This window comes from Cariama cristata, unplaced genomic scaffold (genome assembly GCF_000690535.1).
Source record: "Cariama cristata isolate BGI_N322 unplaced genomic scaffold, ASM69053v1 scaffold1132, whole genome shotgun sequence".
Lineage (NCBI taxonomy): Eukaryota > Metazoa > Chordata > Aves > Cariamiformes > Cariamidae > Cariama > Cariama cristata.
Window position 1 is genome coordinate 70,460 of NW_009602058.1, and position 27,727 is coordinate 98,186.

At 45.2% G+C, this 27,727-nt stretch overlaps 1 protein-coding gene across 1 annotated transcript in view; it reads right to left on the reverse strand.

The window, feature by feature from the left end:
* Positions 1–27,727, reverse strand: part of LOC104157286 (parathyroid hormone/parathyroid hormone-related peptide receptor) — a 54,782-nt gene that overhangs the window by 13,440 nt on the left and 13,615 nt on the right. Inside the window, exons 2-6 of the mRNA XM_009694570.1 lie at positions 22,715–22,825; positions 21,054–21,172; positions 9,785–9,879; positions 6,561–6,747; positions 3,398–3,551 (exon numbers count right to left, since the gene is read on the reverse strand). Coding sequence (XP_009692872.1) covers positions 3,398–3,551; positions 6,561–6,747; positions 9,785–9,879; positions 21,054–21,172; positions 22,715–22,754 — 595 coding nt within the window. The 5' untranslated portion in view covers positions 22,755–22,825. The remainder of the gene's footprint in view (positions 1–3,397; positions 3,552–6,560; positions 6,748–9,784; positions 9,880–21,053; positions 21,173–22,714; positions 22,826–27,727) is intronic.

Consider the following 27,727-nt stretch of genomic DNA (forward strand, 5'->3'; position numbering starts at 1 on the left):
TTACAACGCATCTGGCCAACCCACCAGAGACAGCAAAGTGAGTCTCCAAAAAGCCTGTGATTGCCTGGGTGGCTGTGAGCACAGACGGATGCAGGCATGAATGGATGCATGCATGTCCTCCCCCTCGCATGTATGTACCCCACGTGCACGATCGGTATGACGCAGGATGAACCCTACCAGGCGGCGATGCCGTGAATGACTTCTACAGAATCCACATTGTATGCGCTGTGCATTTCCAGTCAATACACACAGTGTGTACAATGCAGGTGCTATAAAGTCAGGTATCTCCCCATCAGCTGGAAAATGTGCAAACCTCAAGCTGGGCAAAGTCTGGTGGCCACCCCAACTCCCTGCTCTCTTCTGTCGCTTTAGTTGTGTACGTGTCTCCTAGCAGTTGGAAAAAATGGCTTTCATGCATGTGTCAAAGCTGTGAGTAAGAGAGGTGGTTGCGAAGTGAATACTAGGAGTAAGCTTATGAATAAAGACCTTACGTAGGTCTGGAGAAATCTGGTCTCGGTTCCTTGCTATTTGAAAACATCTCTGAGGAACAATGCATGTGTTTTTTCAATCCCTTTGTGTCACAGTTCCCTAATATTAAATGGGGCTAATAATACCCTCTTATGCCTGTTGTCTTGTTAGGTACGAAAACTTTCAGGCATTTCTGCTTAGTTAAATGTGCAGGGCTCACCATCATGGGTTTTTGGACCCGAACACCTCTAACAGCAACACATCAATCTATTTCTCTTTTCCAGGTCTCCCTGCAATCCTCATTTGCACCCTAGCTGAAAGCCAGTGCAGTCCAGCCGGTGGAGGGGAATTAATATGGTGTGAAGGAAAAATGCCAGTGGAATCAGCTTGGGTTTTCTAGCTATTGGTCATGCTTCTTAGACTTCCTTCATAAAACAGCTGCAGGGAACTTGAAGTCTGCTGGGGAATTTATTGTTGCCCATAATATGATTATTTATTTATTTTTGTTGGGTGCTGGCAAGGAACAAGTTCCTTTCTGTCATCAGCGTCTCCCTTGCAAGAAGGGCACTGCGGACGTTCACGGAGCTGTGCTCCCTTGTGCCAGCGAGGATGTGGATTGAAAAGACTTGACAGAAATCTTTGGGTCTGACATCAAAGAGTAACTATATGTTCTGGTTTCTTCAGTAGTCTGGAAAGAAGAAGTTGGAGGGTGATTTTTGCTCCATGCCCCCACCTTGGAAATTTCCAGGCAGGATAAATGCACCGCTGTTTATTGTTACACAAGTAAAAATATATCCCAGCTTTTGGGGCAAACTTGTCTTTTCTGTACCTATGTGGAATGTTGTAATTATTTATCACTGATTCCCTGTCACTCATTGCTGTGGTATGGGCAGGATCCAGTGCCCACTGCAGGGAACTGGAGTTTTTCCACTGACTCCAGTGGGTCTTGGATTGGGTTGCCCTTTCCAGTGCCCAAAAGCTATCAAAACAATACGTCTGTGCGGGTCTGTGTGTGTACATTATCATGCTAATCAAAACAAAGCAAAAACAAATGCAACTGGAGGGATCCTATGTTCTCATTCCAGAGGAATTTAAATTGAGCAGCCTCAAACTTTTGGAAGCGCATTGATGACTGGTGTTGTGACAGGTGTGACTTCAGCTTTGTGGTTGCTCTGATAAAATGATTATACTCTGGCAGTGGTTGGAAGAATTAATAAGAGGAACCCATGCCTGTTAGACTGTTTTCCTTTGGCTGCATTACAAGCAGCATCAAGTTGGTTTTTCTTGTTAAACATATGGCATTATTTTTCAACTTCTTCCTTCTCTTCCAGAATTTGCTCTAGGGAATTGCTTCTTTAAGTCTGCTCTGTACAGCTTAATGCCATTTTCTGAGAAGTAAATTTTATGTAGCTTGAAGGTCTGGAAGAGGTTGGGTTTTGGTTTCTTTTGGATCTGTTTTTTGTTCATTTGTTTTTAAAAAAAGGTGACATCTAAAGTCCTCTGTCTGCAGCTGAGGTAAGAAATGCCCTGTCCCCAAAATATCTCTCTTTAGAGATTTTCCCCCAAACCTACCAGCTGGCTGGGACTAGATTTTACCTGAGAGATGGATGCCCACTTTGGGACTCATATTTACACCTCCCATCTTTATCATATGGCAGCATCAGCAGTTTCTGACCGATGCACCAGCTGAACATGAGGTGAGCAAGGACCCTCTGGTCCCCTTCTCCCCCGTACCACACTTGGGAAGGAGAAGGCTGGAGAGAGCCCTGGTGGCTGGACTGCCCTGGGTTACTGAATCCCTTGCTTGATCTCACAAAGCAAAAACCTCCAGTCCTCCATAAACTAAGTTCTGCTTGCTCAGAGCTCCACTGTTAGAGACACTGGTTTTCTTCCAGAAGAAATCATGTTCTGGAATGGGGATGGTGTGATGCACACATTAATCTTGTCCCAGAATGCAGTCAGGATGTGGCCAGGTGCATTTTGGACCTGGAAACTGGAAAGTGGTCCTGGGCCATACAGTTTAGAGGTAACCATAGACACCTCTGAATAGGTTTTTCCTGCTGTAAGCTCCTTTGTAGACCTACACCCCGTTATTCTTAGTTATGACCTCGAGGAACATCTAATATGTTTCCTGCTCTCCCTTAGTCCACACACTTCAGACAACTGCGGGCAGTTGTTTTACTGTCCTCAACCTACCAGCACCTCATAACTCCTTGCAAGCCAAAGCTAATGCCAGAAGTGAACAGAAAGCACATTCTCATCTGAAATGCGTGTGCCCGCCGTGCCTTCCACTAACAAGCATCCTCCCTGCACCCACATCCCGCCCTTTTCTCCTTACTCCAGGAAAAGATGCCCACGTTAAAAGAAAAGGAAAAAAAAACCCAATCTTTCCCACAAATTGCAGGTTTCTACTGGTACTCCAAACTCATGCAACCTCAGGAGCTTTTTTGAGCGGCTGAGTTCTGAGGTAGGAGGTCAGAGCTTAGGTCTGCCATTGGGAGCAGATGCTCAGAGCCTCATGCAGCTTTCCGACCCTTCAGCCCAATGCCTGTTTCTCAGCAGGAGACACTTGGCAGAGATGGAGATATATCAGAGGGTGCGTTAAAATCAGCTGTGACACGCACACATCTGCTGCCCTGGAAGGATGGCAAGATGTGCTGTCTTTCCAAGGGTGGCAAGATGTGCTGCCTTTCCAAGCCTGGGCTGATGTTTCCAGAGATCCTGGGAGTGCCACAGTTTAAATATCAGAATTTAGAAACGACAAAGTCTTCACGAGAGACCTAACCTGTCCTTGCAAGAGTCACTGTGTCTCTGATGCTCACTCTGCCTCTGTCCCCTCTCCTATATTTATGTACATGCACTATCTGCTTCGAAGTCTACCTCCAACAGGTTTCTTAGAGGTCAGCCGTAAGGAGCAGCCATGACTTACCCCAGCCAAATAATGTGAATCCCCAAAGATACTTCTTCTCTGAGAAAAATGCCATGAAGATGAGGCTGTGGAGATAGAGCCCTTCCACCAGAATCCAGTAGTAATTGGTTGCCAGGAAGTAGAGGAAGAAGGTAACCGCTACTTTACAGCCCACCTGCAACGACCACAGAAAGACAGGGCTATGTGAAGAACATGGTGTGAAAGTCTTATTCTACATAAAGCTAAAATTTACCAAGATAGGTTGGATAACAAGATGGAGAAAAGAAAAAAAGAGATCAGAAAATTCTGTTGCAGGGCTTTTACAAGGGGGGGAAAAAATCAGTGCAAGGACAGAAAAGATGAGCAGTGGAGAAGAAAGATTCCCCTCAGCCCAACACCGTGTCTCCAGCAGCAGGTGAGTTGGGAGGTGTGGGAGGACAGGGCATGTGTGGAGAGATGCTGAACTGATCCTACTCTCTCCCAACCCTGTCGATAAGGGGCTCACACACTTTCTGGAGCAGCTGTGTTTCATCTTTTCCCTGTGTCTCTTGTCCATGTTAGAGGACAAAGGGTTGCGGCCAAGTCGCCTCGGTCTAGGTGACCTGGTGCAAGTCACATGACTTGGAAGGACGACTTCTTCCTCAGCTCCTGGAGAGATATGGACACCGTGCTGGGGGTGAGCCACCCCATCCTGTCATGGATGTCCAACACAGGGCCCTCCAGGGCTGCCTGTCTTTCCCCAACGAGTGTGAAGACACCCTAGATAGCTGCTGTAGGCTTCGACGACTGGTCCTCCAACAGCAAACATAAGCTGGAGGATTTCACCCACAATGTCAAGGTGTTTTCTGGACAGACCTGAGCTGCAAGGTGGGAGACCTGGTAGAGGCTACCACTGATCTTAAATAGGCCCATAAGCTGGCCTCTCGCTCCACACCGACCTGCAATCCTTTGCTTTCTTGACTGTGACTCAATGTTCCTCTGCCCTTCTGCCAGAGTGGGGCAAAGCCACCCTTCTTCCAACACTTCTCATCTCTAATGGAGAATGGCTGCAAAGTGATGATGCCACCTGGGGTTATTTGGTACAAAGGGACACATAAAGCCCTCTCTTGTCAATGTGGAAATGCTAGGACTCTGGGTGTTTTGATTTCACAGGAAGGCTATGACTACCAGACGCATTCCATGGCAGCAATCCATCTCCATGCTGCCCCTTCCTTTGAGAGGAATACAAGCAGCTTGCAGAAAATGTCAATAATAAGTGCCTTGTAAATAAAAAAAGAATTTTTTATTCTAGCATAGCTCTTATGTTAATCCTTTGCCAATCAAAATGAATATGCACATATTATATACATATATACATATATATGCGTATATATATAACATGGACACATTTACACTTGTTTTCTCCTACAGATGAAATGAGTTAAAACAGAAGGAAGGCCAATTAAAAAAATCCCAAACTGGGTTTAATAATAATTTTTATATTTACAAAAAATCACCATCTACCCACACACAGGGAGCATCAGGCAATAATTGCAAAACTCCCACTTCACTTGGAAACAAAAGAAATACATTAATTGTTGCTTTCATCACTTGTTTGCCTTTCAATTTGGAAGAATGGGAATTTCCATTAAATTGCTAATGTTCAAAGAATGCAATGTATTATCCCAATTATTCCTTAGAATGAGTCCAGCCCAAGAAGAAACAGAAAACAATGCAGTAAAACATTTTGTATTCTTTCCAAAAAGGGAGTGTTTTGAAGTGTGTTGAGCACTCCAGACAGAGACTTACCAAATTAATGAAATGGATCTCTGAAATGGGAAGGAAACACAGTAAGAAATTTCCATTTGGGGGGACTTGGAGGGATAGTCGGACACTTCATAAATGTTGATTTTATGCAGGAGTGTTGATGGCCGGGTCCCTGGTAGCAGCCCAAGCTGTGAAAGGCTTGAGGAGTCGAATCAATAGATGCGCAGAAAGTTTGTTGCCACATTACGAGAGCCACTCCGCTAGGATGTTTGAGCTAGCTCAGATTTTTTTGTATGCTTTGAAGGAAACACTTGATCTTAGGTACTAAAATCTACCTCCTCTGTCTCTGCAGCACCCAACAATGTGTGGATGATAAGCTATCGTACCATGGGAAATATCATACCATGGGAAATCTGTGATGAGACCAGTGACAAGGAGAGCAGACAGCTTCAGTAGGTGGGGGTGGCTTTGAAACCTGAGGACGGGCTTCACCCCCCCAAGCACATGGACAATGCAGATATTGCCATCTGAGCTTTCTATACAGTGAAAAGAAACATGTACTTTTGGAGACAAGTTCAACTGACCTCACTTCAATTTTTATTTTAGGATGTGGTTTGTCATACCCTTGACTTGACTGGCTGTCTTGACCATGCTGACTCACTGACCATAGATGGAACCTGAGTTGACTAGACTGAATGAAGGTGTCTCCCTTGTAGACTTCTGCTTTTTACAGGTGAACCCTACCCTTTCTTATGATACAGCATAATCCTTCCATTGTCCCTTCTAAAATGTCTTTTTTCAGAGATGGGAGTCACAAATCACAACAGGAGCAATCAGCAGTGAGGTGAGATGTCTCCTCCTGACCTTCTTCCTCACAAGCTGCCTCTGCTCTGGCTCTGGAATCAGGGCTGAGAGCCTCCCAAGACACATTGAACTGTGGCTTTGCTACATCTGGGCTGTCAGTTTGATGACACAGATGTTACAGCACAGTGATGCTTCCATGGGTCATATGGAGAGGAGCTCCAAGTGGAAAATCAGCCAATCACACATGATGTTGGGAGAAGTACCCGCCGTGAAATGCAAGCGCTGCTGTGCCTTGCACTGGGATGGCCAGGGGAGTTTCCAGAGCCGTACACTTTAGGGGGCATCAGGGGAATGTTGAAAATAGTAATTGTAGGTGGGAACCAAAACATCAACCTTGACTTTTGACTGCCATGGGGAACTGCTCTTCCTTGGCTGTGGGGCTGGGCAGTCCCTCTGGGCTGGTGGATTGAGAGGGATTGGGAAGGAATGGGGAGAGGCTGTGGAGGATGAGGAAAGGGGAGGGAGCTGGTGTCTCTCTGTAGGGTGGAAAATCCTCCCAACAGAGGCGTGAGGTGTTGAGTAGAGAGGAGAGAGGCACGAAGCCTGAAGAACCAGCTGCTCCGGTGATACTCACAAACTGTGATTTATCTGCTGGAGGTGCTTCAGTAATGGATTTCAAGTCTTCCTCTGAGATCCGTTCCATCTCCTCCAAAGCTGACCCGGAGTACAAGACTGCGTCCTTCACGAAGATGCTCACAGCTCTCAGCATGAAGGAGACGAACAGGTGCATGTGGATGTAGTTTCTAGTGCAGTGCAAACGTCTGGAGGAGGAGACAGAGAAGGATTGGAGTAGTTTAGCCCATCTGTTGGACAGTCTCAGGATCACCTCTGCTTCTGAAGAGCCCTAGCTCCTCTCACCAGCACTGTGCCACCACGGGGAAACAGTGGCAGTGCCACTGCTGTCCCACACTCATGGTTCACTGATGGGGTTGGTAAATGAATTAATACCTAACCAGGGGGTTGGGTGCAGCACACCACTGCTGACTTTGCGTTAGGACAGTGCTGTGCCTATACTCATTTTAACTCCTTTATTTCTCACTGGGAGATCTTGCAAAGAAACAGGGATGTATTTTGCCTATATCAGGCATCGGTAGTGAGCACGCATGCACTGGGCAGTGTGGGCAGTGAGTTGACATCTGGAGGATGGTGTGTGCGCAGTGCCTATGCGGTTGGAGGAGGGTATGTGGCATGCAGTCCATGCTCAGCATGTGCAAATCCAGAGCGCAGCTTGCACGCGGTGTGTGTTTGCAGTGTGCGTGCAGTGCGGGTGCAGCACGTGTGCGGTGAGTTTGCATGTGCAGGATGCTGTGTGTGCAGTGCACAAGCAGTTGGAGGCAGTGAGAGGTGCATTCGGTATGAAGCACGTGTGCAGCGTCTGCACATCTGGGGAACATCAGGATGAATGCAGCGGGTGCACAGCCAACGTGTAAGGTGTGTGCAGTGAGCCACGCATCCAGTGTGCGGTGCACATCCCGGGAATGTACACCTGGTGTGCAGTGCGTGTGCAGTGAGCCAACAACAGCTGTGCAGTGTGTGCGGGGCATGTCCATCCCTGTGTGCAGTGCGTGCGTGATGAGCACGTCCCTGGGGTCCAGCACACATGCAATGAGCGTGCATCAGGCATGCAGTCATTTTCCAAGATGTACAGACAGAAGGTGGGATAGATGCACAGTGCTCACTGATACTAAAGTGTGTATCCCGTGTGTCCCTTTCACTGTTAAATCCATCCCTCCAACAAGTCTACCCTTCTCAGAGTCAAACCCTGCCTTTAAAGACTTCATGTTTATCGGCATTTTTTGCAGAGGAAATGGACTACGAAGGCTACGGAACTTGTGGCCACTAGAAACCTTGCAGAGGTTCTTGTAAACTACTAATGTTTGTGCCCACTCCTAATTTAGCAGCAACCTATAGCGCGCTGGGCTGTTTTCTCTGTTCCCGTTAGAGACACTGTCCTTTGCTTGGTCGTGTTGAGGAGCTTCGGGGCTCCACCCCAGCAATGGCAGCAACGACCCCACAAATGCTGATTGTAAAGCGCTTTAAGATCCTTTTGGGGGAAAAGCTGGATGATAAGAAGTGAATGAGTTAGACCCGTATCTACAAGGTGCATTTTAGATACAGTGATCATGCCTTTGGGGAGAAGAAGGAACTAACTGACTTGTTGGGAGTCCCTTTCAGTCCTCTCTAGCTCAGTTGCCTGGCTAGCCATGCAAGAATTTATGAATGGATTTACACCCTCTTAAATCCCCAGCTCCAACGATGGAAATAAAAAAATAAAAGCTGTGGTTTTTTTTCTCCTTTGGAGGAGATTGTAATCATAATAACAGTTGTTTCCTGTGCTATTATAATACAAATTACTCCAAGTGGAACTGCTGAGGTATAAATGAAGATGGGCTTTGTTCCCTGCACTTGAAAAGTAGTCAGTAAATCTCTGGATTATGTGTTATCTGGAATAAAATCTGGCTTGGTCCCTGCTGCTGCTTCGATCCTTGGGACAAAGACGCCCTAGCACAGTCTCCCTTGTAGTCTGGGCTGTAAGTGAAGTGCTCTGACTACATGAATAAAGGGAGAGCACGTCTCCTGAAACTAGGAGTACTTTTACATACATGGACATTAAATATTTTAACAACCTTGCCAGTGTCCAGTGGGAAATGAAACAAGAGGGAAAGGGTTGAGAGGACAGGAGGGTGGTGGCAGGGATGGGTTCTGGGACTACATCATGTGAGGTGCCTCCAGTCCTCTTTGGCTTGCGTGTGTCTCAGATTCGGATACTGGGATGCTCTTCTACCCAAGCAAATCCCCCTGACCTCCGTTTGCTCACTACAGAGAGGTCTGAGCACTTTTAGAGCCAAAGGCCACACATTTTATTCCCAGTGGTATGTGTCTCGGGCTTAGCTCAAGCTTGCACGGTGGGAGCTGCTGAGTCCATCTGCCTACACCACGTCGTTGTTTGCTGCGTGGAGAATTTCCCTTCACAGCTGTTGTCTGGGTCTTGCTGTCTGCTAGGAGAATATACTGCCAGCCACCGAAGGGAAACAAATCTGGGGCTCAGGGGATCGGGGCTCAGCACCCTGCTCTGTCTGCAGCTCACCAGGTGTGATTTCCCACAGGACAAATTTCTAACTGTGAGTAATATCTTTCATCGCTCCCATCCCGTGGTCTCTGTGGCAGTAAGAAGATGCAACAACCAGGTCTGAGGAATGGATGGTGTGGGTTCAAAATAGTATTTAGATGTCTACATCCCTTTGCAGGGGTGGTGGAAAGGGTGGGTGGACAATCAGAGTTAGGAGGGTAAGTGATCATTTTTGGATCCCTAGGTACAGCAGCAGCATGGGGAGGTTGGAGGAGTCAGTCCAGCACTTTTACATCGCTGCGGTCCCCTTCAACTGGTCTATCCTTCATGAATATTCAGATTTAGAGTGTAATTTCCCTTCTGAACCCTTAGCTATTTAAAAATTAGCCATCTAAATCTAGGACAGTCATCTGAAAGGGTAATAGGGACAGACAACTCTAGATAGTCTTCCAAGGGAGACAAACCTCTTCCTGGAGATGCCCCTTTTCCTGTTTGCTACAAAGGGGATCTAGAAAACTCCATTGCAGGCAAACGGAAGAAATCCAAACATCCCACCCACCATTCCCCAAGAAGTTTGACCTAAGTGACACTAACACAGCCCAAAACACAGATGCAACCTCTTCTGGCTTGCTAACGAAGCACGTGCCACCCCAGTTTTATCCTTTAGGAAAGCCCGAGGCTTTTCCAGTCTACTGACAACTCGCTTAGGTAGAAACAGAGCCGCCTACCTGAAGTATCCCAGGATAAGGACAGCAACTGTGAGGGATCCCAGAGAGATGGAGTATCCAACAGTATAAATCAAATAGAGGCGATCAAAGACCTCCTGCAGTACAAATGATGGAAAAAATAGCGTCACATTAGAACGCGTCCTACTGCATCGTAACACAACCGTGGTAGCAGCATAGAGATTCAGGCTATCATATCTGCTGGGGGTGTACAGCTCTGGGTCTGGGGGACCTTTGGCAATTGCACTTGTTGTCTCCTTTTTGACTTAAGAGCAGCTTGGAAAGTGGTATTCATCTTTGCTAATGACCAGGGGGAGCCGGGATTTTTGCAAGGCACTCGTGGTGGAGTTGGGTTAATCCCATGCTTGGGAGTTTTGCAGTATTTTCATCCCAAAGGAACCCAAAGCGCTTTACAAACTCTCAGCCAAATCCAGAGATCACTTGGCAATTTTTGCTTGAACAAAATGCCCACTGACCTGGGATTTTTGCTGGAACTATAAAATCTTGCCATAAGGCTATGCCATACCATTGCTGAATTACTGATGTTCAGGCTAGTAGAGTGTCAACTGACCACAGAAAACATGGGGAGGCTATACTTTGGCTGCGGGGTATGAAAAGAAACCATCTGCATTAATTTTTCTTTTTTACAATCAAAAGCAGCCTATGACTCTGGTTATCCAATCCAGACACAATTTTAGCTTGCCAAAGTCCCATTGGAAAAGGTCCTGTCACAGGAGAGCTCATAGTAATTAATCCTGTAGCAGGATTTGTTTGGTTCTGTCGACCCTCTATATTTTAGAGGTGGGCTTAGAAACTCTGAACTTTCCCTTAAATATTTTCTTCGTCCTGTGCTGGGGTGTGCAGCTTAACTTGGAGATTACTGAATATCTGCCTGAAAAGGGTTAAAATGCCTGCCACCATCCTAGCTTGTACTGCCTTTCATCATCTGAAATTAGAAATAAACCCCAAAGAAACCAACCAATTCAGCATCTTTCTCCTCGCTCCCTCCTCCGCTGCCTCCCGCCTTTCCCTCACCCCACCCGCTGGGTTGCAATAACATTAGTAATGCTGGGCTCTGAATGACAGCTCTGATTTTGATTTGAGGCTAGAAACGCTGTCCTGGAATGCAAAACCTCAGCCCTATTACATCAGAATCCCCAGATATGTGAATGTTTCTTTGCGGTTTCCATTGGTAGAGTGGTGCGCTTGCCAATATTAATCTAACATGTGTGTATGTGCGTATTTATATACATATATCTCTATATATCTGTGGAGGCAGCAGGCACTAAAAAGCCTATGTGAGCGGATTCAAGAGCTTTAGGGGGAAAAAAAATGCTCCAAGCTCCTTCCCTTCAAAACCTGGTGCAATTTTACCACTGCCAAGCTAGAATCCTCTTTGAACTGGAGAAGATTTTCCTCCATGGTGAAAATTAAAAAAACCCCAAGTTTAGGATTCTTGGTAATTCGGCAGTTGTGAGGTGTTACTATACCCAGCTGAACAAAAGTGTTCCTGAGCCCCATTCAGAAATTTAACCGGAAAGATCCACGTTCCCATCGGACAATGACACTGTTGTAGCAGCAATGGCCTTGGGAAGGGCCTGCTGATTGGCTGGCAGGACATTTTTGGAGGCTGTGGTTAATTCCTCTGATTAACCACAGGGCCTCTTTTTGAAAGGATGTTGAGTCAGAACTGCCAAGACATACACATGCATGCATGCATGCACACTGGTGTGCTTGCTTGCAGACATAGGTGTCACAAATCTTACCCAGTGTCGCGATGGAGGAAAGTGACTTTTTGAATGGGGTGCTTAGGTCCTTGGGGAAAACCTCAGGAGCAAAACGTTGAGGTTCTCCAAAAGGCTGCACAGGGCAGCCCTTGGGAGGGCAGCTCATGTTTCCTAGTTTCCAGGAGTGTTTGTCCTCAGGAACGGTGAGACCTGGATTTACCCAGGAGGGGAAAAAAAAAAAAAAGCTCTAAAGGCAATTCCAGGTCTCACTCATCTCCTAGCACAAGGGAGGTCCCAGCTCAGTGGAAACCACAATGCTGAATCAGGAAAGGTCCTCCAGGTAACAAAATATTGAGTCATCTGCCAGCTGAAACAACTACCTCCACGGTCTGAGAACCCTCTTTTTGGAGCTGAGATGGATGGGAGTTTAAATAATTCACAGAAGACCACAAAGGTCATGCATGGCCAAGCCATGGACGCAACCTGGACCTCCATAGTCTCAAGACAGTGCACTACTTACTACATCATCCCGCTACCTCAGGAGCTCTACCTAATGTCTCTTATAAATCCACCCTGAAGACAGACTGACGATCACTGGTCATCCGCTGAACTGTTGGAAGAGGCAACCCACCTTGCAAAAATCGGACCTTGCCACACCGTAAGACCCATAAGGTTTCAAAGGTGTGATACTTTAACCAGTGCCATTTAATTTGACTCCTGCAGTAACCCTTCACTGTTTCAACTGTTGACACATGTGCACTGAAAAAAAAGAAAAGCTGTAAAAAAGCCAAGTTGAAAAAAAGATAAAGGAAAACCAGAAGGACAAAACCTCTGTCTTTGATTCCATGGGCTGGGATTATCAGCAAAATATTGTAAAACTCACAATACAGTACCAAGATGAGGGAATATCAGTTTCAAAACTGGCATCCTTGAATGTTGCCCTCTGCCCACTCCATCCCATGCCCTGCAGGGATGAAATAATGATAGGGGAGGTGTGGGATGGATCTGATTCCCCCTTTCTTCCCATCTCTTACAGCTTTCCTGGGCCTCTTGCATCTGTCATCTCCCAAAGGAGCACCCTACTTGTCCCCTTCCCCTGCCAACAGGGCCTGCAGAAGAATGCTCTGGAGGCCTTCCCTTCACGTGGCTGAGTCAGTCGTGGTTGCTTCTGGAGGGTGCTTGGCAGGATGAGGCCCCCCGAAGCTGCCGAGCTGGTTTTGGGGTTGGTGAAATGACTATTCCCATCAAGTCATGCAGCATGCATCCTCTCTCGTTCATGCTGCGTGGTGCTCCCGGGCACTGCACAGCCCCAGGGCACTTGCTTTCCCTCATCCTCTCTGGTCATACTCTGCAAAGCTCCACCAAACCACAGCCATCTATCTTGTATACCCAGGTGAAATGATCTGTCTGCAGTGAGCTAGACCACCTGATCCTGCCTTCCCAACCTCACTCCAGCCGTAACTCAGAGACTGACGGTAGACCGAACTGCGAAAAACACAAATACTATTTCAGATGTATTGCGTGCTGAACCCGTAACAAGATCTCCCTTTCCTCCTCTCTCTTGGTTTGGTGGGAGACTTCCTCTCTGCTCCCCTTTGCATCTCAGCTTTCCACCAGCCTGACCTCAGGGTAGAAACTTCACAACAGCCTGGTGGTTTTGGGAGAACTGGAAACCGAAACAGAGCTGGAGATGGCTTCTGCATGAACTCAGAGCATGCAAAGAAAAAACAAAATAAGCAAAACCTAGCCACCATGGGCATCTATGGGCTGGATGTACCCCCCTCCCACAAGGGTCCCGGCATTCCCCGCTCCCTGCAGTTTGGAGGTCTTCCAGGTGTGTGACCCTCGGAGCAGCTGGCTGTTACACTTTCATACTGTGCTCAGGGCTTAACCCAACTCCTAATTTGTCCACTTCCACCAGTGGGGAGATAATTTACACTGATCTGAATCCAGAGGAAAACTGCTTTCCTCTGCAGGACAGGTCAGAGTTACATCAGAGCACCAGGCGTGGGGTTTCGAGGCCCCATCCATTACAAAACCGTGGCTGTGCTTTTACATTCGCATTGCAGCCAGCTGTAGGACAGCCTGGCGAAAAGCATTTCTGCTCCCTCAAATTCTAGCGTGGGTACATGGAGTTTGTCATAGCGGATGTGGTCCTCTAATTTAGATGTCTATGGTGGGGATAGCTCCATCAGGGCTGACCACCTGAGGTCCCAGCAGCAATGAGAAAGGGGTGCTTTAGGTTGCATTTTAATCACGGGATGGTGCCCTCAGCCATCAGCTGCACTGACTACGTTGTCCCAAGAGGACTCCAGGATGACTAGCTCAGAGGTGTTTACCTTTATATAGCAAGTCCCATCCATCTGAATCTCAGGTAAGAGGTTTTGTGACCCTTAGGACTCAATTCAGTTGTCCTTCCATGTGTCTCAAGTCATTTTAGACACCCAAGTGTCCTGTCTAGCTTTAAGCTGCTTTTGCAGAAGGGAATGAGTTTCCTGTAGGTCCCATGCTGTAGCAGCAGTTCCCATACGGTTGTTTCCTATACCCTAGGTCATCTCATTTAACTCCGGGCACAAACAAAATCTACATTTCAGCATCTGGATGAAACCTTCAGGGCTTTGGTGTTCATGTGCTCTGTTTCCTTCCAGTGTCACAGAGAGGGACGTGGGTGACTGAGATGCATTTTCTAGATGACTGGTGGCAAACTCCGTTCTGAATATCATTGCACTGTGCCCTGTATCCAACTTTCTTCTTTCATCCTTTTTCTTTCCCCCTTTGTGAGACAATAGCAAGACTCTGCAACGTTTAGGTTGTGAAGCTGAAATGGATCCAGTGGCTTTCTGAGGGGCTGGCGGGCTATGCTGAAGGATGGGATTAGCAGCATATAAGGATGGAAGCATATGTAAGGGCTTTCCAGATCAAGTATCTGCAAAGTTTCTCAAAGCTGCTGATTCAGATGTTGCTAATGACATGTTTGAAATTAGCAGGGCAAACATTTTACTACTTTGAATGATAAGCAATGCCAGAAAGCCTCAGTCACTAGCTCTAGTCATTGCTTTTCTCGTCTTTTTTTTACAATAAAAGATGTGACTCAAAAAAAGCTGAAAGGCAGGGAGAAGGGATATTTGCAAAAGGCACAAAACACCGATTTCCAAAGCCTAAGGGAAAACACTGAGTGTTCAACAGGACTTTTTGCTACCGAATTCTCTTCACTTCTTCTATAGAGTTGCCAGGCACTTCAGATCCTCACGATCTGGATAGTGACTGGGGTCAGCTCTCAGATCGAGACACCTCAATTTAGATATGCAAATCTGTGTCTCCATTTCTGTTGAGTGTCTGTGTTCACACGACAGTCAACAAGGAGAGATCTTCACTTTTGGTTGCCTACACGTAATCACCAAGTGCTGTATGAAGTGCATTAAAGTACCCACATGGACCCCAGATGCTCTTCCAGAAGAGCGTGGCTCTCATAGATACCTGCCAGCCTTGTGCTAATACTGTAGGTAGTGTAATACATAGAATCATAGAATCATTATGGTTGGAAGAGACCTCAAAGATCATCAAGTCCAACTGTACACCCGATGCCACCATGCCCGCTAAACCCACTAAACCATGTCTCGAAGTACCACATCTAAACGTTTTTTGAACACCTCCAGGGATGGTGACTCCACCACCTCCCTGGGCAGCCTGTTCCAATGCCTAACGACTCTTACAGTGAAGAAGTTCTTCCTAATATCCAACCTTACCCTCCCCTGGTGCAACTTGAGACATCTCCAGTGGTGCCAGGGGTCTAAGTGTAGGCAAATAAATTGGACCCTTAACTGCAGTCAGGAGAGCTGGAGAGCTGTTCAGCTCTATAGAACAGTCTATGGAAAAAAAAAAAAAAGAAAAAGGAAAAGGAAAAGGGTGGGAGTAGACCCATGTCTCAGAAGCCAGCTGAACTCTTTTTGGGTGCCCCCTAACTGTATTCATGAAAGGTAGCGCTTTTCCATGCCATGTCCAGTTTATTTACAGTATTCATAGCTAAAGGACATCCAGGAGGCCATAGAAAACATGTACCCCAAATCCACTGTTCACATTAATAGTAAAAAATTTCTCCAAATCCTATGCTACAACCACACGCTGAGAATGACCCAGAGCTACAGACTCTTGGAAGGCTATGAGTAGAGACAAGAACACTCTTTGCTTGCCAGCCTTCATAAACTGTCCTTAAGCATCTACTACGGGCCAGCAATGGTTAAATTTGGGGTACAAGGGAACTACATCTGACCCTGTGCATTGTGTTGTGAGGACCCTTGTGTTTTCATGTGGAGTATTATTATGTTGCTGTTATAAACCATCAGACTTTAGGCATAAGATGCTATCAGCAGCATCACACTGAAAGGTGCTACAGCATTTACAGGAACCCACTAGACCTAATCTATAGGCATGAAATGAGGACTGTATGATAGGGTTGCTTGCAAGAATGAAGAATACATCTCGGTGATGTATTTTTTTTTTTATTCCTACACGTACTTTAAAACATCTACCCATCTTTCATGGTGCAAATGTATGACACTGATGGCATTTCATCTGTATAACTCAGTGTACGCTATGTAAACATGTTTTATGCCATCAGTTTGAGGCTACACAAAGTTGTTCACTTTTAAAAGGACCCCAGGGAGCTTCAATAACAAAGGCTAGACATAGAAGATTTTTGGTTAGAACAATGGAGTTTAGATAAAGTAGCCCTGCAACATGCTGTGTCTTTCCCCTTGTGTTTGGTATGTGATGGATTCTCTCTGATTTCTCTAGAAGCAGTAAAACCACCATGATATAAACAAGCAGTAGCAGATGAAGACAGGATTGGTGGGCTGAGGTTAGGTCTTAGGACAGTTCATCTTGCTAGGCTGGTGGTTCCCAAACTGAGTTACCTTCCCAGGTTGCTGGCTCGTATTCCCCTTTGCCATGATTTCAGCAGATGTAGGTCATATTTACCCTTAAGCTCAACCTTGAAAACAGGATGGGTTTGAGCCGCTTTAAAAATGGTCTGTTTGGCATTGAGGTTGTTTTCGGGAAGATGGGAATGAAGAAATTTCTGCTTATTGAGCAAAATATGCCATTACTCACGCCAATGTCTGAAAAGGTGACCAGAAGAATGACCGTGCTGAAGGTGCTGCTATGGGTTGGCTGTGTGGAAGGGAAGGGATCCATAGTCACAAGTGCCACTATGGTTTTTGGAGAGAAATTGCCTAAAAAACTGCCTACTAATGCCAGAGGCACATCAGGACTTCCCACGTGTGCCAGGTTTTATCCAAAGATTGAGGAGCTCCAAAAATACAGGTCACTCTTGCTCTTGTTTTTAAGGGAAGCTAAGAAAGTTGTAAGAAGAATGACCAATCTGGGCCAGACCAAAGGTCCTTTTAGCCCTGCTCCCTGTCTCCTACATGCCCAGGAACAGATACTTAGGGAAGAGTTCAAGAACAGAACAAATATAGAATATATATATATACACACACGCATGTGTCTATCATCTAGTGGTTATGTAGCAGTGCTGTATACCCTCTCCCGATGTTCAGCAACATGAAACAAGCAGCAGACAGATAAGCAGCTGGTGTTTAACCACACTGTCTTCCTCAAAGAGTGAACACTGGCCAATCCAGGTCCCTTCCTTCCCTTGTCCTACTGTCTCTCTTTAAACACCCGATGGAAAATATACAAAGCGGAGCTGCCTCGTCACGGTGCTGGGGTGGGAAGCCACAGATCTCTCAGCTTATCCATTCAGAGGAATGGGGGTTTTCTGCAGAACCAAGGTGCAATTGGGATGGGGGATGCCCACGCACATCTCCTGGGGAAGGAGTGGGAGAACATGATTTTCCACCATCTCTGCTGCATTGGTGAAGGGTTATCTTAAAAGCCGAATATGAGAGAATGTATACAGACTGTGGTGTAGCATCAGCACTGCCTGAAGGCACTAAGAAAACAGTTTTATCTTCCGATGATGTGCTGCTAAGACACCTTTCCACAAAACTCCTTCCTCTCCCTTGCTAAACAGTTGTCTTCTACAGACCATGTCTGAGACACAGTTGTTCACGGCAAGATTAATGCTACCTGCAAGGTATTTGGGGAAACACACTTCAATAGCTAGCTGCAGCCTACCTGCTCTCCTGGCTAAAGAGAGGACATCAATCTTTAGGGCTGTCAATCCAGCGTCCTTCAGCAGTGCTAATTTTCCCTTAGAAAACAGCCCAAGAGCAATTGCTCACTGGGCAGTTACGAGCTGTTAATTCTCCTGGCTCTGATGGCTTTAGCATACTTTGCTAATTTCAGAAAGCGGTTTCCGTGCTGCTCTGTGTGGAATAATCCTATTTATATGGTTCAGGAAAAGGTAGCGAAAGACACAAACTTTTTCTGGGGCCCTCTGTTTGCTGCTTTGGTCAATCTTATACTTATCCCACAGTGACTAAATAAAGAAAACTACACACCTAAACAAACATACATGGACATATATATGTGTGTGCACGCATGGACGTGGGTGTTTATTTAGATATGTATGTCTGTATATACAGCTATCTATAGATATAGACCTATTTCTAGAGATAGCAATGCAGACAAACATATATATATATATAGTCACAGACAGATATTTTTTTCCTTATGCTTTCTAATGCATGGTTTCTTAAAAGATTGTCTGGTTACATCTGCTCGAATGCTGTCCTGCTCGGAGTCAGCCCACGATCTCCTTTCAAAATGTTGGTTAAATGCAGCTGTTACTGGTGACGCAAAGACACCGTTCCCCAGGGGGGAAATAATAATAGAAAACAATCTCTCTCTAAAGACAACTAGTCTATCTTGCCAAATTCCCTGATTCTGACATCTCTAGACGTATTTACTTCAAGAAAAAAAAATCAAAGGAAAGTTTATTAATACCAGTGCTTCAGAGCCACGCTTGGGTGTGAAAGACAAGAGGTCTTCCTTGCTCTCTGAAAGCCATCACCCAACTGAGAAAAAAAAGAAGGTCATTCCTTTTCTCTTTTATTTCCAGAGTGCTTTTCATACCAGAAGGCTCAAGAGACCTGCAGTGGATGTATATGCATTGCTTCACTTGTCACTGAAATGCAGCCACCTCTATGATAAGAGAAGACATCTACATGACAGCATGCACCATCACTATAAGGTGAGAGCAGGGCTGGACTGAGGGAAGCATCCTCTTGCAAATGCAAGATCAATAATAGTAATGGTAATAAAAATAACGAGTAACATGCTGTTGAAATACATTTGTTAATCAAGATACAATTCCAAAGTTGGGGGAAACTTCCATTTTTTCTAACGCTCTTTGCACTGGGCAGGCATCACTTAGGCAATACCATGTTGTCCATTTAATCTAAACAATGACGATGGTCTAATTTGTCTTACCATTAGATGTCATTGAATTCACCTCTGTGTAGCTAGAACAGAAAACTCACAGCAAAAGATGACTGAGCCTTTTGTACAGAATAATGATGTTAATATTGGGATGGTTTATTAAAACAGCTCATAAAGGGAGAGGTCATGAGAAACAATAATTTTCCAAGTAAGAGCAGAGGCTGAGAATAAAAACGAAGTCTTCTGTATCGTGACACCTCATCTAATGTCTCTCCATGAGGAAGCACAGTCCATGTCCCCTGTCTGGGCAATGACCACCTCTACACTCAATGGACATAGACAAAGACAGATACTTGAAACCCAGGACGATAGACTTTGCTTTCAGCCTTTTTTTTACCAGTCTGAGGGTGGAAGGTCTCTGTTTCTTCCATGTGCTGGTAGCAAATGGACAACTCTCTTCTTCTTTGCACCCTTCCCCTCCACATTTACCTTGACCACGTCCTAGCTGCCAGCATGGGAAGTTTAAAAGAAAGGACCTCCTTTCCCTAGGGGAAATCTAGGAGACTTGCTCGGATGGAGAGCTCTGTAGCAGAGACTCTCACCTCAGGACACAGCTGAGAGAGGTGGGACAGAGGAGACAATGACTTCAGAGAGGTCAAGAAGTTGTGCAACTTAGTAAAGCTCTCAGCGTGAGCAAGATGTTCAATGACTCCAACAGAAACTTCCCAGAAACCCCTGGGACTAAAATAGTTCTTTCCACTATATGGACTGGGAAGAGATGAGTCCCACCAAGCTTGTTCTAAAAGTAAATGTCGTTCAGCACTGAGACAACATGCTTTGCTGTTAAGTAGCTGGAGCAGTACCTGGTGTATACAACCTTGTCTGTTCCTTGACTGCATGATAGAATGTGTGCAGATGCTCAAATAACATCTTTCCTCACTAAACAACTTCATTCATATGTTGCTTCACCGTTGAGAAATAAAAAACAACAAACCAACCCAAAAGCTACACTGTGGTTGGATTTAAAATGAAGAACATTCTCCCAAAGGGACTGTGGATCATCCTCAAGCCTGCTCCCATCATGAAGCTTGTGGTTAGATCTTTATCTCCAACTGTCTGAAAATAACTCTTGCTGCAAATGATCAGTCCCTAATGCCATACCCCATATCCAAGGAGAACATCTTCCAAGTACCACTGAGAAACCAGAGATTTCTGCTAAATTCTCTGCAAATTACAGAAATAAAGCAGCAACCGCTTGTGGGTGGAAATGTCTTTCTTTGCGAAACAAGGTCACATCCTCTCAGGTGACTCCATTGACAGCTTTGCTGTCACGTTAGCACAGCTTCTGTGATGCACTCAGCTTGGGAGACATTCAGAAACACTACAGAGCCCCAGCTGGGCTCAGACCCAGACAAAGAGGTAGGAAATTTCTGCCAGTTACTATTTCGCCATTCACCTGAATTTATGTAAAAATAAGGCCCATAGATCTGATGTATAGCTAGACACCTCTTTCTCTTTTTTTCCCAGGAGCATACCAAACCCTCTCCACATCCTGTGAATCCCTTTGGGACTGGTGTCCCTGTTTCAAAACTGTGAATACACCAGAATTAATTCAAGATCTGCTCTTACACGTTCATTTGCTTTAGCAAAGTACTTTGTCCCCATCCATCTCCAATGAACAGATCACGTAAAACCTCTGATCCTTAATTTATACCTCCCAGTCAATAGGTTCTCTGTTAATCACCTACAGAAGCAGGGTTGTTACTGGTTTAATTGACATACCTTTTAGTTCTGTGTTTGTACAGCCCCTAGCACAGACAAGCAGATAAGCATTGGAATTATTGGTAAGAACCTGGTAGGAAAACTATCGTCTGGTGGGGAAGAGGGAATCTCAACGGCATGGGACAACCTCCAACCACTTCTTAGTGTCCCTGAGCCTGCTTCAAGTTTCTCCAAGATCTCTTTACAAATGGGATCATGGCAGCTGGAGAAATGCTTTCTGGCTTTGAGGACAATTTAAAATTAAATTTAAAGTAATTCCCCATCAAAACCAAGATGTGGCTTTGGCAAGCTTGGTCATAGTTTCCAAGAGGAGGCAGCAAACTAGAAATCATCAAGGGTTTTAAATGAGACAGTGGTCCTTAGGTTAGCCCTGGATGAGGCCAACACTTCACACTCCATGTACAAACGCAATCGCCTACCCTTTCCCTCGTCTCGTTGGTGAGGAACTTGGCACATTCACTGTAGTTTGCCCAGGTGCGGTTGTTGCCTGGGACCAACTCCCAGCTCCCGTTCAGGTCACACCGACGATAAGCATGGCCTGTGGGAGAGAAACGAGAGACAGAGTAAACGGAACATGACCTCATAGAACAGGAGAAACTTCTTCCAAGGGTGGTTCCCATCAACCCTGGTCCCTCTTGCCTGCTTTGAAGCTCAGCTGCAAGAGCACAATTTCCATCTCCTTAGCAACTTTATCAGTTTTCTAGTATCAGAGAGCTAATAACAAGTTGCACTTAGTTTAGGTTAAGGTATTGGGTCTACAAACCAAGCAGAGAAGCTCTGAAAAGTCCCAAAGCACAGAATCATCCTCAGAGTTGCAGCTCTCCCTATGAAAAAAACCAGTGATCTAAACTATGCTGCTCCTTGTTTACAGATTCAGTGCATCTCAGGATAGATTTTTCTATGGATACCCTCCTCATGATGATGGAGAAAGAAGAGAAGGCAAGGTTTCATCTCGGGATTCAGCCGGGAGATGAAAACATCCATGTTCAGATGTTTGGTGTGGGGGGGTGTATCATTGCATGAGCTGTGTGTAAAAAGTCCCATTACAATTAGCAGGGATGAAACCAGTCAACAGATCTATCTGTCCTCTGACTACAGAGGGAGAGTTTGTAAAGACCTCTGCACCTAAGGATCTTCATCTGACTCCCACCTTAACTGACTTGACCAGTGGACGTCAGTGAGGTGGAGAATCCGTGCCATGTTGGCTTATGGAGAAAAAAGGGACGGATTACCTGTTCCTCCTGGCACCTAATGTGAAGTACCTGAGTAGGGGTCTCTGCGAGAGGTCATCAGCCAGGGGTGAAGCTGGCTCAGCTCACAGTCCCTTATAGAAAAGGTAGGACAGACTATGTGCAACCAGGGTGCACTGGAATATCATTACTTGTTTTTCTGAAAACAGCATCAGCTCTCTGCTGGGAACATATAGTCTTAATTCTCTGATTTTTCAGTTTTTGGGTGCACAGCTTTGCCTGAGAAAAGAGAGTGCTTTAGCTTTGAAAATACACTGAGGAGCGAGTGTACTTCAATTGCTTCTAAAAACATGCACAGACTTTGCGGCACCACAAGCAAGCCAAGAAATGTGCTGCCTGAGGGAAAGTGAGATAGGGAGGAATTCACGTGTTCTGGTTACCAGCGCTGTTCTCAGATACCCACCGTAGGGGTCTGGACAGGGATCAGGGGCTAGAATTAACAAACCCGTGAAGTGAAGAATATAAATTGGAAGAATATCTTGAGGGTTTCTATTGCTACGCAAAGTTTGTGGCGTCAAACAAATACGGGTTTGTAATGCTGCAAGGCTACCCAGTTGTAAGGATGTAATCGAGGCTGATAATGCCCCATTGGAGTTTGGGTGGAGTAGGTGGGAAATTTGTCATTGTTTAGGTTAAAACAGAGCTTTTCTTTCAGCATAAAAATATAATGGCTATTTCTTTACTTCCTTTTCCCTGGCTTTACTCTTGTTTGGAAGGGAGTCACCATGTGGTAAAAAAGAGATGGTAATGAGGATTTCTAATTTTCTGACTCCCGGGCCTCTCCTTGCTGCAGCTTACCAGGTTCTGCTGACGCTGAGGACAAAACCTACCTTTGTGATTGAAGTCATAGATGTACTCGGGACATGGCATAGCCACCACTTTGCCTGGCACACCTTCAGGCCAGCAGACAATACCATCCCACTCGGGAAGACAAAAGCCATCTGTGGAAGAGACACAAAGATAAAGAGGAGTCACTGGACCTGCTGAGGTGACACTAATGCCCCACCGTTTGGAAAGGACGCTCCATCAAAAAGCCAACAATGCTGTCACTCAATATGAGAAAGCTCCTCTTAGGCATCGTTGCCATTTTCTTCTTAGTGTTTAGCTCCAGAAGGTGCAGTTTTATTTCACTTCTCCCAAGTTTTATTTCAGAAGGACGTGGTCAGACATGGGATGATAGCTGAGCACTCTCTGAGAGAGGTCAATGAATCTGGAAAGTTACTTTGCCTTGTGGGTTGGAAGAAAAGAAAATGGGGCAGGAGAGCAGAGTGGAAAACGGAAGGACTTGAGCATTTAGGATTCTGCAGGCTGACGAGCAACCTGGAGATGTCCAAGGGAGCTTGGCTGGGTACATCTTCAACGTGGCAGCACAGATTTGAGCCTAGGCTACCAAGGAGATAGATTATGTTGTGGCTACGTTCATGTGAGGCTCAAAGCTACCAGCTGAGGCTCCCCTGAAAGGTACTCATGCCCACAGAGTATATTGGCTGTGATTTAATGCCTACAGACCATGAATCCAAATTCAGATGTAATTTTAACTCATTGTTTACCTCAGCCAGTGCTAATGCTACACTGTGATGCTTTGCTGCTTTCTCAGATGCGCTTGTGCACACTTTTAAATAACACTAAGATCAGCAAGAATCTATAGAGAGGTAGGTGTCTGTGGCAACAGTTCAAACTGTAAATAGAGAATATTTCATTACCTTGCTTCATAAGGAGTGAAATGATGGAATTTCTGTTTCCTAAAGATTTGCATCCTTTCCCATCTGAAATCCTTTTCGCCTATGACTTCACTAGTCCCAGCTTCCCTCTCCGCCCATTTCCCTGTGATGTTTTCGTGGGGCAAGATGCAGGTCATGCACCGACTGATTCGGAGCCATGCCCATGCTAACCGGCTGTCAGTCCACACACGCTGATTGACCGGTCGGCTGCTGCTACGCAGGGTGCACAACGGTTGAGTGTTCCCAGCTTTCCCCCTTGCTTATCCACTGTTTTGGATTTCTGCTCTTTGCTCAGTCATAGGTTTTCAGAAAAGGAGCAGAAAGAGGATGGGCAGGCGGAGAAATCAGATAGGTCCCATTGCCTTAGGAATGCCAATATCCTGGGAACCTTTTATCTCTCTCTGTTGTACCACTTTGCTAGGCTCACTGCTACTTTTTTTCAGAAGGGAGCGGTGGGAATGTTACAGGATTTTTCTTTAAATTATCTTTAGTCTCCCTTTTTGATCACTGAAGAAAGCTAAAATAGCCCTGGAGGAGAAATCCTGCCTGCCTCCATCCACAGGTTTCCCTCTTCCCTCTGAGTATGTTAGTTTATTTGCAGATATCTGTGATTTATGTGCTTAGCGCAAGGAAAAGCAGAGACACAAACTAAGAAAAAAGTCCTTTCCCACATTTTATGTCTGCTTTTTTTTTCTAAAACTTTTTTTTTTTTTTTAATTGGCAAGTATATAAGTATATATTTAAAGTTCTCTAATTGTCATTTTGCAGTTCTCCAGAACTTGAGAAGTAATTAAGCAAGTCTTCTATCGACCTGTAATTATGAGAAGTTTTGCTTCTCTCTTCACAAACGGAGGTACCGACCAAACATTCAAGGGCTCCAGCATCAGGTCCTACACAAGCCTGTAGGCTAAGAGGATCTTGAAGGAGCTCTGCAGCCCATGGGGTTTACCACCAGCCTCTGAAGCAGCTGAGATACCAGCGATGGAGGCAGACTGCCCTGTGAGATGGGTTGACCGCCCTCCCGGCAGTCTCATCTTCCTCATCGTCTGTTCATTCAGTCTACAAGGGATAAAGCCAGAACTTATCCATAATTAGAATGGCTGAGAAATCCTCCAGGCTTCTTGAAAGCTGTGGGAATAGACCTTATTTTCAACACTGCTTTAAAAAGAGGGAAGTCAAACCCCGTTCCCCACCTCTTACATCCTTCTGGCTTGTCAGTCACCCATTTCTCCAGCTTTTGATCCGTAAGCTCCCAGTCCCACAACAGAGCAAGTTCCCATTCAGATGTGGATGTTCAACGTGGGCTGCATTTCCAGTCCCTGAGGAAGTACCGTGCACTCAAATCCAAACTGGTGCTTACATATGCCTTTGTGTTGGGCTATATTAACTGCACCCATCGGTTAAAATCCAGCTACAGTAGAGTATTTGAAGTGAAAAGCAAACACTGGTGAATCTGCCCCAGCTCTGCCTTCAGAGCAGCATCTGCCCTCTGTATTGATAGCATCTCATGAAGGAGTTTATCAACAGTGTATAAAGTGTCTGACAGAGAGGAGGTACATGCGAATCAAAATAAAACAGAACAGCCTGCTCTTATCTGCAAAAGAATTCCACTAGTAAAGAAATTATAAGCACAGCCAAGATCTCAGCATGTTTCATTAATATCAAAGCTAGTGCCTTAGCAATCTTCCAACCAAACAGTAATTCATCCTTTATAATGAAAGTGATTTCACAAGATTAAATAAGAATCCAGGATTGCTTTAAAGACCTTTGGTTGGTATGGTGTCCTCCAGGGTCAGAGCTGACAGTGATCAATTCAGTTTGTTGGTATTTTAGGAAATGAGAAAAAACAGAAAAACTCATTGCTTAACGGCTGATTTCTTCTCTTTAATTTAGTGCTGATGAAAAGGACCAGACTAATCACTGACTATGGTAAAGGGAAAGCCCTTCCCTTTGGCTCATTCTGTTGCAGGATTACTTACACTGTGAAAACCAGATTGTTTATTTTTCAGTTCTCTGGAAGGATCAAAAAAAAAAGGAAAAAAAAAAAGCCCCACAAAATTTGGATTAGGACAAAATGTTATTGTCTCTGAGGTTTTTTTTGCAGACAAGAAAGTAAATAAAGATTTCATTTAGCCCTCAAAGTGGTCTTACTTAAAATAAAACCAATTCTTTTTTACAAAATAAATAAATTTGGGTAAACTTTAAAATTAATGCTGTGGAGAAACAACATTGAGGAGAAAAAAAAATTCATCTGAACGTCATGCTCTGAAATGTTGAGAGAAAAACCTTGCTATTTTCTAAGATCTTCAGAATGACTTGCAAAGGTCAGCTTTCATTTGTAAGTAGTTTCATTTAGTATCATACTGCAATATTTGTCCAGAAAACATTAATGTGGAAAAGTATCTGGTGGGTATACCTTCCTCATGCTATAAACGTGCACATGGACACACTTGCAATGGACTCATTCAAAAGAAAACTGATGCTTTCTGGGTTACAGAGTATGCAGTTATTTCTTTTTGGGTGTTTTGATCCTCATCATCCTCCCAAAAAGCAGAGGGTTGAAGGCTCTGTGCAGGAAACACAGTGCAAGATGGTGTTGGGACACCTCTGGACTGCTGCTTTATCATGTGGACAATTTGGGGAGCCATCAGCTGCCCCAGAAATTTGGAAAAAAAAGATAATCTTTGCTGCCTCTCACTGCATCTGAAATCTTTCCATGCCTCTGTGTACTGACCTGTGGGATCAATACATTAAAGCCGATAAGGATCTGGTGGCACTCAATCTTCAGAAAGCATCTGAGTCTCCCAAGAAAAGATGCAAATGAATCTGTCATCATTACCATTAACTGTCACAACACAGAAAAACCTCTTTAACCTCCTCTCCATCTCTCCATCATCCCCTGTCTCTCGCTCCCCGCCCCATGCTTGGAAAATCCATTTCAGCCAAATTTGAAGGAGGGATAAGACATCTCAGTCTTCATTTCCTTCCTGCAAATTTCACAGTGATTGATGATGAATAGTTAGATGAAAGGACAGGTGAACATTTGGCAGCTACCACCTGGCCAACCAGCCTTTGCTGACTGAGCAGCCAACTGCCACGGGCATAGCTTAAATTCAGGCACAGCGTGGCTGTTTCTTGCCAATCCAGGGCACCATGGGAGAAAGGGGAGAGGAATTGGGTTGGGAAGAGGGACTGAAGTTGTTAGTTTGTAGTAGGGGGAAGTTGGGGGAACATCCACAGGTCAAGCCAGGTGCCTCTGGACCTCCTGGTTGGAGAAGGAATTGAGAAACTCCTATGTTGACTGAAACTCTTGGAAAACATTTTTCAAATGGAAATGTTGACTGATGTCAGGATCAGCCACACTGTGTGACTGTTGGATCCGCATTCCTGGGTTTTAATACATCCGAAAGTTGTTTTTCCCCTCTGTGTTACACCTGTTGTCCCAGACGGGAGCCCCACCATCCTTCTCTCACTCCTATCTCTAATACTTCCATTCCTCCCCTTTAAGGAGATGAACCATCAACCTCCTGATAGGACAAGGGACAATGGTTTCAAACTAAAAGAGGGTAGATTCAGACTAGATATAAGGAAGACACTTTTTACAATGAGGGTGGTGAAACAGTGTCACAGGTTGCCCGGAGAGGTGGTAGATGCCCCATCCCTGGAAACATCCAAGGTCAGGTTGGATGGGGCTCTGAGCAACCTGCTCGAGTTGAAGATGTCCCGACTCATGGCAGGGAGTTGGACTAGATGGCCTTTAAAGGTCCCTTCTGACCCAAACCATTCTATGATTCCCCACATCCCTTCCTTCCTCCACCTCTTCACTCCCTATCTCCTCTGCTCTGCACAGCCATGTCACACCTTTACCATTAATGTCACCAGTTTGAGACCACAGGTGTGATAACCGGGACCAAATTCTGCACCTTCTGCCTCCAACTATCTCCTATTTTACTCACTCTAAAGGTCACTTAACCACTGAGCTGATGATAAAATGGGGAGGGAAAATACCATATATTCCATTAGTATTGTGCTGGAATCCAAACAAGACTTTTCTTTTTATTTGTTTTCCCGAATATTTCCTCCAAACATTTTTCCCTTAGTTTATAAAAATATTAACAGTAC